The sequence below is a fragment of the Pollicipes pollicipes genome, unplaced genomic scaffold, assembly GCF_011947565.3.
Source record: "Pollicipes pollicipes isolate AB1234 unplaced genomic scaffold, Ppol_2.1 Scaffold_4219;HRSCAF=4965_pilon_pilon_pilon, whole genome shotgun sequence".
Taxonomy (NCBI): domain Eukaryota; kingdom Metazoa; phylum Arthropoda; class Thecostraca; order Pollicipedomorpha; family Pollicipedidae; genus Pollicipes; species Pollicipes pollicipes.
The window spans coordinates 18,716,929-18,730,804 of NW_023596448.1; the positions used below are offsets into that span (position 1 = coordinate 18,716,929).

Below are 13,876 nucleotides of genomic sequence, written 5' to 3' on the forward strand. Positions count from 1 at the left end.
GCGATCGCGGATAACCACTGTGGAATGCACCAGGCAAAATGAAAATTTTCCGGTGTGATAAATCACGGTCACGGTATAAATAACTAGCCTGCATATCTTTCGCCCCGCGCTCCTATACAATATTTTATGGCAGCGGTAAATCTGACAAAGCCTTATTTGGTGGCATCCATGCCAGAAAATCATCTAGCTATGGACCGCGAAACAAAGGAACATAGCAAGAAGCCTAGGTGCGTAGAACCCAAAGGTTGCCCAAGCAGAGTCCCTCATTCTACATGGATCAGAAGTCCGATAAAGATGTGGGACCCAAGTTGTAATAGAGACTCGGGCAGCCCGAGAGACCTTAAACAATTCTTAGGCCGCTAGAGATCTGCGGTTCATGGCAGCCAGCGCAAGCAAACTTTGTTTGGGCTATAACATTTTCCTTTCCGTCTTTGCTAAATGAAAATATTTTGTGCCTTAAAAGATAAAATCACTAGCGCTCAGAGGGCCTCTCATGGGGACGAAGTCATGCTTCAACCATTTGACCGCTTTTTCGGTGGCCAGAGATGGGTCGTAAGCATAAACACGTCATTTTAGCGCACTTATGCACATGAAACATTTGTCATGCTTAGAGATGAAACCTCTTCTCTCGCACTAGAGCTGCAATTTAAGAGTTTGGGACATTGGTGAAAGAAGGGCGTTGCCTCTGAGACGTCCTGGGGCGCGCGCTTGGTCGATGGTTTGTCGTGCTCAACCGACCGACTGTCCGACGGCTCGCAGCCTCCAGCGAGAGAGTTTGTCTCACAGCCCCAAGTCGAGATGAGTTGGAGAAGACTGAGAACTGTTTGTTGGAAACAGAAGCACAGTTGTGTATGAGGGAACACAGCTTAGAGTGGCAAATGACTGAACCGGCTGGTGTTCCGTTGGTATTCAAAGCGGATAGGATTTGAAAGTTATCAGGGCGTAACACAAGGAGAAAGGATTCAACGGAATTACGTCGCAAGGCAAGGGCTTCGACGGGATGGAAATCTACTGTCCGAGAGGTCGATTCTGTTCAGTGCAGACGGCTCCGCTTCTCCTTGCTACAGCGGCAACCTGCGGACTCTCACGCTATGCCAGAGACCGCTGCGCTCTTCCCACCGTCTCTGGCACCCACGGGTCTCCTCGGTCCTCGCATCGGCCGCCTCGGCCCTTTTGTCGGCTTCCTCGGTCCTCCCGTCGGCTTCCTCGGCTGTCCCGTCAGCCGTCTCCCATTGACTGCTTCGGCTCCCGTCGGCCTCCTCGGTCCTCCCGTTGGCCTCCTCGGCCATCCCGTCGGCCTCCTCGATCCTCCCGTCGGCCGCCTCAGCGCTCCCGTCGGCCGCCTCACCCCCCCCCCCCCCTTCCATCGCCTCGGTCCTCCCGTCGGCCTCCTCAGCGCTCCGGGCCTCTGGGCCGGCCCGGACCACGCCGCCACAGCCCTGACCGACGATCTCATAACGCGCGCGGTGGCCCGTGGCCGCGGGCGAGGCAGGGATTTGCCGACGCGCTCGCCGACCAACTGATTCTGATTGGGTGCGATAAAGCGCTAAACGGACGGCGCCTGGCCACCAGCCCGCACATTATACTTGCATTGGATTTGACTTGCATCGCGCGCTGATTGGATGGACTGTAGCTGGCAGCTGGCAAAGTGCGCAGTCCTGTTATGCATGATGCCGCCGCGGCTCCAGCCATCTCGCTTTCTTGTTCATGCCGTAAGACGACCCCAGTAATGGAATGCGCCTTCAGAACTGTCGTCGCGAATTGCGACGAAATTACAAATTTTGTTTTTTATGACGTACGTAATTTGCAATTGCTTTTCAGCGGCAATAAACGCATTGCTTCTCCACGCAGATTTAGTGCAAATACATGAAAAACGCCTTTTCGAGTTCAGAGTGCTTATGCTGAGTAAGCGACATGCAATGGCCATGAGATACAGCTTAAACGAGGTTATAGAGCAAACGTTGTTTTTTTAGTCTTACTCAAAAAAGACCAGGAGTTGGAGGCCTTTCTTACTTATATAAAAACAACTATATCACGCTTTGCATGAGCTGATGAATTGCCACATCCTTCGACCGCGAGCAGATCATTTCTGCCAGTGCTTGTCTTCACGTCGACCTGCGGAATTATTGAAATAGTCTTCAGTTCTGTCGGTCAAACAGCGCATCAAAATGTGGGCAAACTACGGCCTCACGCTGCCAAAGCCTGCTTTACTAAGCCGAGAAATACAAAGGCAGGACAACTCAAGCGCAGCGTCCCATTAACAAACACCCACACGAGCTTATCTGCTCTGAGGCCAGTTAAGTCCAGAAAAGATGGCCTCCCGGGGAGGCGACGAGCCGTCAAGGCCCATCCAAGATGGGCCATCAGCGGTCACCGAAGGCTTCCAGCCTCGTACAGCAGACTGCTGCCGATGGACGGGGCTGATGCGACCACTACCTGTGACGTCACAGTGGACTGCGGCGGGGTCGGCAAGTCGCACGGCTAATCCGGCGCGTCCAATAGTGTTACGGGGTTACGTAAAGCAGGTACTCTGTGTATGGATGGCGAATGTCACGAGCCATGGTGGGCGCGAGACAGCTTTGAGGGCGAGGAGGAAGATGGACTCCGTTGGAAAAATGATATGTGCGGGACTTATAGGCTTTATAGCTACAGCACAAGCCATAACACTTGAAACACAAGAGTTGCGCAGTCAGCACTGCCAAATCTGTCACATAAGCAGTGTTATATGCAATTTTTTACTAGCGGGAAACTTTGGCTAGCAGGAAATCAGTATTTTCTTGTATTGGCCAATGACACTCACAAACTTACCACACTCATATCAGTATGCCACCCAGCATCATGTCATCTACTTTGCGCAGCCCAAGAAACACATTACCTACTCCACACTAATGCATTTATGAGCAGCCTGCAACAGTGAGCTAAGCTACAGAAATGACTCATGAATGCTACATAGTTAGTGGCAAAAATTGTGTAACTATGTTGTCTTTCCCCATCCAATGCATCATCAGTACCTGAGGGCAGCATTGCCATTTAGACTTGGCATGGACTGGCAAGTCAGAATGCAGCTATTTGCTTTCTTGACATAATAGGGTTGAAAAAACTGCTTTGACATCCTTGCAGTCAACAGCATTGGCTGATATGGACTGATGGCTAGGTGGCACAAACAGCTGTGTTCGCACAGTCCAAAGATCATAACATGTGAACCAGCCCCAGAGCTGTCATGACAAAAGCAATCTGGGCCCAAAATTCATAACAAATGATTAATTACAACAACAGCTCAATTATCCAGCTCATGGTTTGCAAAGATACATGTCACAAAAAAGCACCAAGGTAACATATTTACTCACCAGTACAAAAACAGGTAATGATGTGCACCACAGATGTTCTCTGCTTATCATGTGGCATTATGTTGGGTTTACTTAGTTTATGCACTGTTTTCTCCCACATGAAATGCACAAACCTGGATTTGACAGAGTACTGATGACAGCTATTTTCATCCAGTGCTCACATTTGCTTTCTTGACATTTTGGAACCATCACTGGGCAATTTTGGTCCCATCATTAAAAATAATTCACATTCTGCACTGACTGCAATGATCTATTGCCTATATTTGTTGATCCTTTGCATCATGCAGGAATTATTGAGTTACCTATCTCACACAGATTAAACCAACAAGCAACAAACAGCCCTAATTGCATCAAAAACAAATATTCCAGCCCCCGCTTCCTTGCCAGTTGGTCTACCAGTGTGACGTAACTTCATATTTCCTTGACAAGCCAGTCACCAATATCCAGCACATCCCTCCTGCCAATAGGTGGTCAACCAAATGTTCAAGTCACAGGAGGAATGTCTGCAAAATCAATCCTGGGGCATTTATGCATTCACCTAATGAAAGAAACTATTGGTACTCCCTGCAAGAATTGTTGAACAGTTGAATTACCTACCTAGTGGCCTGCAAAGACACCCATCACAAAAAGGCACCAAGGTGACATATTTAATCACCAGCACAAAAACAGGTGATGATATGCAACACAGACATGTTCTCCATGCAGCATGTGCCATCGTGTTAGGTGTTAGTTTATGCACTGTTTTCCTGCACATGGAACACACAAACTTGGATTTAGCAGAGTAATGATGACAACTATTTTCATCCAGTGTTCACATTTGCTTTCTTGCTGTTTTGACCCCATCATTGGGCAATTTCGGTCCTACCATTAAAAAAGTTCACATTCCGAGCTGACTGCAATGATCTATACTTGTTCATCCGTCATATCATGCAGCAATTTTTAAGCTACCTTCCTCACACAAATTAAACTGACAAGCAACCAGCATCCTAATTTACGGAACATCTGCAAAAACACCCCTGGGGACTTAAGGTATTAACTTAATGAATGAAACTTGGAGGCATTCTCTGCAAGAATTTTGAGCAATCCAAAAATTAAAATGAGAACAAGTCAAAGCTATATAAAATAACCATATTACCATCCATCTGGCTTTTGGACGCATGGAGCCTGCCCCAGATGTAAGCTAATCTAACCTTTAGGCGGAAAGATAGCACCAAACACCGTCGACGCCTGCTGTCTGCATAGATCAAGCGCCTAGCAAGGCTAAATTACGTGAGCATTTCTGTGCTGCTAGCCACTCAAGGCCCTCAATAATAAGAGAAGTTTTAGCAGCATGATGTCAACTTCACCTTCCTTCTCTTTTCCCTTACCATCTTGGACTTGAACCGTCTCGAGCAATAGCTAAAAACCCGTGGAAAAGCGGTAACACCGTACAAAGCTGAAATGGCTATGAACAGAACTGCGTGCGCCAGGCATTTTTCTTTTTTTTTTGTTTAGACAGCTGACGGCCGATAATTCGGACGAAATCCCTTCCTGAACGGATGATCCTCTCACGGGAAGGGATTTCCTCCGGCGCACGATTCGAATCAGCGGAACGGCGCGTGAGTGTATACATGGGCCGGATAGTTCGGATCGAGGACGGGTCCCGGCTTAATTCGAATCACAGCTGCCCATGTAAACAGGGTAAGTGTTACGGGGTATTGAGACGTGTGGTGGAGATTCCACGTACTCAGTAAGGAGTAAGCTGAAACTACACGGTCAAAGGGATCCACGCGAGATGCGAGAAGTGCTGTTGCCTGCTAATCTGAATAGGACAATCAATGCGTTCAGATATGCAATGCTATATTCTTTTGCCGGTGTCACGGCGCTCCCTCCCCCCCCCCTCCCCCCTCACCCTACACCGGCTTGGTGCCGGCACCACTGGTGGCGCTCGCGCTGGCGGGCGGCGAGGCTTCCAAGGCGGGCGGTGAGGCCTGATTCCTGCTGACCGCCGAGATCAGGGACCGGCGCCGATGAAACGGCGCGCCAAGGTCGGAGACGGCCGCGGAGGGACGCTCGCCCCCGGCGCGTCGATTGGAGAATCCTGATGTTACGTATTCGATTGGCAGACAGCCAGCTGTACGTCGTCGACCGTGACCGTCTCTTCGCGACCGTGGTGAAGACGTAACGAGAAGAGCGCCGTGTTTTTTAGATGCGGGGCGAAATTCGCAAGCAAGGTCACGGTAGTCAGTTCCAGATGCGCTTTACGAGCTCGATGCATGCAAACGCTTGCTGACGGCTCCAGGCCTCAATGCTGCAAAAGTGCACACTCTTTTCTCAGCCGTACGCGCTCCATGCTGACAACCCTCCCAAATGAACCACTGTGTGGGCGTCCACAGCCAGCCACGCACCGTTCCGTGGCTGCCAACGCACGCTGCAAGGCACACCCGTTCCACCACGGAACCCGAAGACTCGATCAATCTCCGTCCAAGACTCCGGTGTCCGAGCTCGGCGTCACGGGCGGGAACGGCCCGAAGATCCCGTCCAGCGCGCCGCTCTGTGGCGTCGGGCGGCGCGCGCGACGCGGCAGACAGATGGTGGCGCTCTGCGACAATACCGACGCGGGGCTGAAGCGGCACCTGTGTCTGGAACCGCTGATGGGCGCGATCCATCCTGCGCCCCCTGCGGCGAAAAAACACCGCCGCGCGCGGTGGCCGGGTCTGTAGCCCGGGCCCATCCGCTGCTGGTCATGCGTCCTCGAGCTGGCTCAGATGCCGCCCTGACTGAGCACTGGCTCGCGATTGAAACTGGGGCGGACCCCCCCCCCCCCCCCGAGGGAAGGGCTGTCGTGGGCGACTGCATTTGATTGGAATCCATGTTATAGATGTTTTTGTATGACTCTTCTGGTAGCTGCGAGGTTTCGCGAGCTAGCTTTCTTTTTTGACGGGGATGCGATTTTCTGAAAATAGATTTAGACTTTGAACCATGGTGAATTTGTGCGCTGTCCGGTAACAATGATCTGCACAGATATGCCCACATTTCTTCAATTCATACGAAAACGTTAGGTGATTCGGTCGCGCAACATAAAATACAGGAAGCACTCAATTAAGGCTAATTAACTCCTCGTCCATTCCTTGTGTTATAGGCAATAGAGACATTTAAACTGTAATCTGCAGCAGTCTCTCCATTCCTGAACTAAATGGATAGATGAGAGACACATAACTTTTGCCAAAATACTGCCCGCAGCCCGCCCCATCTCGGCATACCTGAAATCCAGACCACAAAACTCGGCGGGTGAACATTTGGACCGAGCATTCCTTACCATAAATTGTTCAAAGATCAGTTGAATTTTTCAAGATATTGTAGCAGCTTCCGCTCATGAGCTCGGTAAGCGAAAGATTAGGTTTTATTTTTAAAAATCTGCGCCTGCCGATTGTCTTGCATGGGGCATGGGAAAATGTTACTTATTTCCAAGAATGTGTCTGTCGTCAGTCTCAGCGTTCCACGTGAGCGCACGTGTACAGACTCACACAATTATCTGCACTTCCGGGATGCTGTCACCCTTTTATCTTATGGAGAGAGATTGCGCCGAAATACAGTAAAATGGCTATGAGATAGACGCAGGCCAGAAAGTCAGCTTTTGTGCTATCCACGCTATAAAAGTGGCTACATAATGCAGCAGCGCGCATGGATTGTCAAGTAAAAGCTTGCTTGTTGAGAACGTACTGCTCTACCGTCTTCACTCCTCACTCCACTTATTATATCCCTTATTTCTCAATTCATTTGAAAAACGTTGCTGCTCGTAAGCTAATCGGGAAACTCGCTGAAAATCATCAAGGTCTGGTCAGCGCACTACTAGTTATTCTACGGGGATTATGACCAATAGTACAATGTTTTCTATGTACATAATGTTCCTAGCATTTGCACTCAACAACGTATGAAAGTATTGGTTGGAAGGTCAATATTTGAAAGTGCTTTACATTTTAACATGCCAGACTATTTTCTTCAACTTATTTTCTTCAATCTTCAAATCTTCAGAAGCTATCCAAAGATGCACACCAATATTTACTCAAGATTCAAAAATCACGAAAGCACACCACGCCTGATCTCAAACCTGCCAAAAAAGCCTTCGAGTCGATGCCGGGTCATCTTTAGCGGCATGGCTCAAACCGTTGCTTCACTCATGGATACGCCCGTCAAGTGTACCGTCCTACAGCGCGGAGGCCTTTACCGGCTGAAGCACCCGTGTCCTTGGTTATGTAGCTATGCGCAAATCAACTAAGGCTCGCCAGAGATCACATCCCTTTCTCACATTGTTTCCAGTCGTTTCAAGAATAGCCATGCTTTTTAAAGCAACTACAAGGTAAGGATGATGCCATGAGTGGAGTGAATAGCTGACACCTGCATGTCATGTACCTTGAGGTACACTCAAAGCGGATATGGATAGAGCGCACGTTTCCCTTCAAGGAAAGGTTATGGGATGTGAAAGGTTGTCTGTCATGTGTTGCAGGTAATATAATTCATACGTAAATGATTTCCCACCCTCAGTTATTCTTCTTCGCTTTGTCTTTCTCCAGGCTTCTGACCGGTGCACAAATGTACCTTTCTCCATTGTTTCGCCCATAGGTTCCGCCAACCTGCTGACAGCCTTAAGAGCACCTGCTCGCTCCCAGCCGACGGACAATTTGGGACGACTTGAATCAGCCAAATCAGGCTTTCTCTGTCTGCCGAGAAGACACCGATAATTAATTCATCGAATCTCGTGCGTTTGTCTCGCAGCGCGCCGCCGCGCGACGGTTGTTTGTGCCGAATGTGTCAGGATGGCTTGCGGGCTGGGTCTGCGGGCGGACGACGGCCGATAGCGGCGTCCGTCCGCCCCGTTACCCCCTCGTTCTCGGATATCAGAGCGCCCTTCACGCCTCGCTGCCCGGCGGCGTCCGGCAGAGGCGTCACCAGCGGCGCGCGGCACGGCCGGTGCAGGGACGCGCGCAGGCGGGAGGTCAGGGTGACAGTGTGGGCTCAGACAGTTCGCTAGCTCACCACATGCACCCAGCAAACGCAAGGTTGTGCTTGTGGTCGTTGCCTTATTCTAGGTCCGCTATTGGAATATTGGAGGGGACGCTTGCGACAGACTTCCCATTTCTGATGGCTGTTGGTTGAGAGGGATATTGCCGAGTACTCATGAACGATTGAACCTAGCCAGGACCAGACCCACCGCATTGTGTATTCCAAAACGATCATTTCTGCAATCCTCTTGATGCCTTGGTAAAGGTGTCCGCCATCTGAAAGGCAGTACAGTTATGCATCACGGTGATTTTCATTGATTGCCTTGTTATTTCCTTGTGTTTTCCATGCTGCGGAACAGTTGCTGCACGTTCTCCCCGTGATGGAAGGCTCCGATATTGGCCCTGTTTCTGGTGATAATTGCGTTGCGTTCGGCTCGGCGGGTTATGGATTATGTATTGGCTGCGCGCCGCTGCTCATCGCTGCCTTTTCAGTCTCGATCGGCTGATGGGTCGACAAAGTTAGACGAACGATGTTTTGGTGAGCCCGCTCACTATCTCACAGGGTCGCGTTATTATCTCAAGAAAAAACAAACAAATAGCTGACGGCGGCAACCAATGCAAAAATAACTCGCCAGCGTAGCTTGTCGAAAATCTGCAAGAGCCTGGACAGAGAGTCATAAAGTTGGATGGAATCTTTGCATGCGAGGGGTGTTTTCGTTGTGAGAGAAGCACATTGTACACCAATCAGGGCCGTGCCCGATCCCGCACCGGCGGAATGGATTCCGACTTGGTCATTTACTACATGGGGCTTGTTCGTTTGGCCATGTTTTGCGTGGCCATGTTTGACCATGTTTGACCATGTTTCCACCTTATTTAACCCAAGCTTCATAACCTATGATCTAAGTTTGACAAAAGTGAGTTCACGTATAGAACTGCCTGACCTGTGAATTTAATGCTTTTAGCTCCCCTACATTTTTAGAATCAGGGGGACAAACTGCCCCCGCCCCCGCCGCCCGAACGAGTCGCAAACAACCCCACTGAATCGCAAGGTAATCATAATGCGCGTCATTAACCACAGTTTATGAACTTCTATGCTTAAAAGGGATGTAAGCAATCCATGGCCAGGTTGAGCTCTCAAGATATAAACGCGATCCACCAGATTGGGGATCTCAAAGCGTCAAAACAGCCATCTGCATAGAATTCAAGCGAAATTCACCTCATCTACATAGGGTTAAAAGGATGTGTGCCCCAACAGGGGCACGCGTGCTTTTACATACAACACATTTTTATCATATGTTTTTACATCACGCAACAGCGATCGTAATACTGAAAATAGCAGAAAGGGCACTTTGAGAGAGAGAGAGAGAGAGAGAGAGAGAGAGAGAGAGAGAGAGAGAGAGAGAGAGAGAGAGAGAGAGAGAGAGAGAGAGAGAGAGAGAGAGGTAGAGAGAGAGAGGAGAGAGAGAGGAGAGAGAGAGAGAAGGAGAGAGAGAGAAGGATGAGAGAGAGAGGAGAGAGAGGAGAGCGAGAGAGAGAGAGAGAGAGAGAGAGAAGGAGAGAGAGAGAGAGAGAGAGAGAGACAGCTGGTGTACACCGAATAATACTCTTTGTTTTGAATTTGCATGCTTTTGATGTGGTGTCACGACTAATGTGATATATTTCCAATTTGTGAATGCGAATTTTTCAGCAGTTAGCTATCTTTTTCACGAATTTTCCCCAGCTGTCGAAGAATGCGTGCGATGTTGTTGTTCGTAAGCGCTAGTTTTGATGAACCGGAATTTCTTGGTTGGGATGCTGATCTGTGAAATTCTTAACTAGGTCTTACGCATAGTTTGTCTCGAATGATATTTCCAAGCTCCTCATTATGCGGGGGACTGTTGGCTATCAGAGCAGAAGTTGTTTAACACCAATGTCAAATATCACCGGATGTTATTAGCAGTTCTAGTTGATTCAGCCTATCAACAACTCCAGCCAGTGTAGACGACTGAACTCCAATGCCAGCTCAACAAGATTTTAAAATGCATAGATGTCATCTGGTTTACCGAAAATTCCACTCGCTTATAGGGACATCTCACTTACGGAGTCACTTATAGAGTTGATTCCGATTCTATGCGAGGACGCGCACAGGCATGACAGCGGCGAGGAACATCATCTGACACTGGAACAAAGATCGCGCAGTAGACAGCCGCGAACACAGAACAGGTCCGCCTCCCATCACTGCGGGCCGACCGTGCCTGACGAAAGACGAAGCCAATTCGCGACCCTGCCACCGTCGGCCCATCCGCAGTGGCGTTTTCACGAATCTCTCGGTTCGCCCACTGATGTGAGTGTCGCCTGTTGCAGGTCAAGCCTCCGCGGCGTCGCGGCCGCGCCGCCGAAGGCGCCATGGCTCGGCTGACCTCCGCCCGCGCCACTTTGGCCGCGGCGACCATCGTGGCGGGCGTGCTGGGCAGCATCTCCTGGACTCCCATCTACCCTTCCAGCAACAGTGAGCGCTTCCTCCCGCCCTGGCAGCCTCCGGTCAACGGCTAGCGCCCTGGGCGTTGAACGATGCGACAAGGCGTGTCGTGTGGGAGGGAGAGAGGCGTGGCATGCGGCGAGAGAGGGAGAAAATCCCAAAATTGCATGCCTTTTCCATTGCTGGTGTCTTATCCAGAGGCTAAACACCTCAATGAAGTACTTTGGGTTCTTCAGATTTTGTTATACGGAACCGTGTTATGTGCTTGCAAGTACATTGGCTCAGCTTCTTTTATATTGATTCAATGCTGTTCTATATTACGTCATTCATTGTTGATCACCATGGACGATGAACAGAATGCTGTTTTGCAGAATGCTGATTAGCGCATAAGTTGTCGTTGGAGTTGAGACAGTCGGGGTCACTGTCAGGTCACGTTTTATGGGAGGTGATTCAGTCAGTCAGCAGTCTCTGTGGAAGACCCGTGGGAAATCATCAATTTACCGAGCGAATTGAGTGAGGGTCGCCATGACGATCGCCAGCTCTTAAGCAGATGTGCGGCGTTATTGGTGAGAAAAACCCAGGAACAGTGCGGCAGGGGTAAAGGAGGGGAGGAGGGGGACGGGGTGCACAAAGAGGGCAGGTGTAGATGGTCCCGTTGCCTGCGGGAAGGGCAGGAGTATGTTTGCTTGCCCCATAAAATGACTGATGACTCTTTCCCGCATCAAGAGGCCCGTTTACTGGATCAGGAGCTCGTCTTTGTGGATTAGGTTGCCCACGCACTGGGTCAGGAGGCCTTTTTGAGTAAATGAGACCTCCCTGCTGGCTTTGGGGACTCCGTTATGTGCTAGGAGGCCCCTTGTTGTGGAATGCACCCTCTTTACATCAGGAGACCCCTGTTTTTTCCAGGACGTCCTTTTAAGCATCAGAAGGCTGCTGTTCCCGATCATGATGCTCTGTTGTGTAATAGTGAGGTACTTCGATGGACTTGGACGCATCCTCTGTGGATTGGAATAATCCCGTTCTGGATTGAGGGCCGTTTATGCATCAGGAGGTCACGGTTTTGGGGTAGGGTGGCATTTTGCTCGTAATCGCTGACATGCGTATTACAAGGCCCCGTTCTGGACTTTGTAAGTTTCGACATGAGCTCACATGTGACAGTTCGATTGGCGGAACGCATGCCTCACTGCCCCTCCCCTTGCAAGGGACATTTTCCAGGAGGTCTCCTTGTGAGGAGAGCCCATTTGTCTGCCCCTAACCTCAAAATCTCTTGCGCCACCCTTCAAACGGCCGATATGGAAATCACAGGCTGTGAGCTTGCTGCACATTACTGCCCGGTTGCCGCTTTATAACGGCAAAGATTATCACCACCGGGCGTGACGGGATTCTTTTGCCTGCCAAGAACCCCGTCTAATAGCTCCAATAACGCCACGACGTCCTGGGCAGTCTTTATGGCTTGATCATATCCCGGGTTGCCTGACATGAGAACCGTGTTACGACTCCAATGCGAAGTATGGCCTCTAAATTACACGTTGCGTCGCGGACGTTCAGTAAGTGCTCACCACCTCGCTGCTTATTTCGTCTTATTTTTGCAAACATGACCTGTTATCATGCTGCCGACGAGGAAAACACGACACACCACCATACTTCAGTGTCTGGAGTTGGCAGGTCGACAAAATGACATTTGGTCATGGCTGTTTCACTCCATCAGCCTCTGTAACTGACGTAATCACTCTTGCTGTGGGTGAGCCCAGCCCGCTTGGCAGCGCAGCCCACCCGCCGGCCGGTGACCCGGGGTCACGTGGTGGGAGCGTGAGCCATCGCCGCGGCACCCGCCGGCCGCCGTCCGCCGCCGCTGGCTCTAACGGTTCTCCAGTGGCCAACCCCGACCGTACCGTGCGATTGGCTGTTGCTCAGCGGCTACGAAGGCGACAGCTCATTTCCGACTGGTCACTGCCCTCCCATGCGCGCCTTTGATGTTCCGTCGCGTGTTTGACTCTGGGAAGCGTGCATCTCAATAGTTAAACTGGAACTTGACGGCAACGAAAACGGCCAGTAGTCTAGAGAATTTGTGAAGGGAAATGCCCCAAGGGGAATTCTCGATACCGCCGCAATCCCTCTCTCTTTACTCTAGATCAAGACTCTCGTGTTTCGCTTGGTGCCTCGGACTTGGCAACATATGTATATATATATATATATATATATATATATATATATATATATATGTAATAAATATATATAAATCAATAAATCAATAAATATATAAATATACAAATATATATATATATATATATATATATATATGGTTAGCAGCTGTTCTGAAAATGTTCGGTGCGATGTTTCCCCAGACGAACCGTTTTCGCTGTCGTCCAAACACTCGTTTGACTATCTGAGACACGCCTGAGAGACACATCTGTGTGCTCATTGAGTTTGGTGTGTGTACGTCTCCGCGCGAGATGACTTCTCTACATCCAACTCTCGGATGACAACGCAGCACACAGCTTCACGAACCAAATGCATAATTTCCTGGAAGTTATGCATACCAAGTTGGCTGTAACTTTATTATCGTCGGATGGGCTTTGCTTGCCTCACACATTTAGTTGAAAGGATTTTGCACCATTCGGAGTGTCAGGCTTTTCTACCGCTCGTGCATAATATGCATTACGGCTCATTGCTTGGTAAGTAGGCACCGACGGCAGTATTTTTATGCTTTTGAATAATTGGCGCCGCTCTGTTTCAACCTCATTAAAACAGCTTGGGCGCCGCATGAAGAATGATTAAGCTATTTTATGCTTTTGTTTGAATATTTAGTCCAAACCTTTTTAAGGGAAGAGTTTTTGAGATTAGCGCCCACGCTATGCGGCACTTGCAACATGAGCCCTGATCACATAATTCGATGTGGAAGTTTCGGGCAAACGGCAGAATCTTGCGGTATAAGCCTAACGTAACGCAAAGGCTCGGGACGGTTCGCCATGCCCGTCGACATCACCTGACCTTTGGCATAGCCGCTGCTCAGGCTGCAGGGAGGGACACACGGAAAGCCCCTGGGACGACTCAACCCACCCTGCCACGGGTGGGGGATCCGAAAGCAT

General features: G+C 49.8%; 1 protein-coding gene across 1 annotated transcript in view; it reads left to right on the top strand.

Annotated features, from left to right (window-relative positions):
- Positions 1-13,876, top strand: part of LOC119094958 (uncharacterized) — a 178,140-nt gene that overhangs the window by 145,873 nt on the left and 18,391 nt on the right. The window contains exon 2 of the mRNA XM_037217869.1: positions 10,673-10,817. Within this exon, the coding sequence (XP_037073764.1) occupies positions 10,673-10,817 (145 nt within the window). The remainder of the gene's footprint in view (positions 1-10,672; positions 10,818-13,876) is intronic.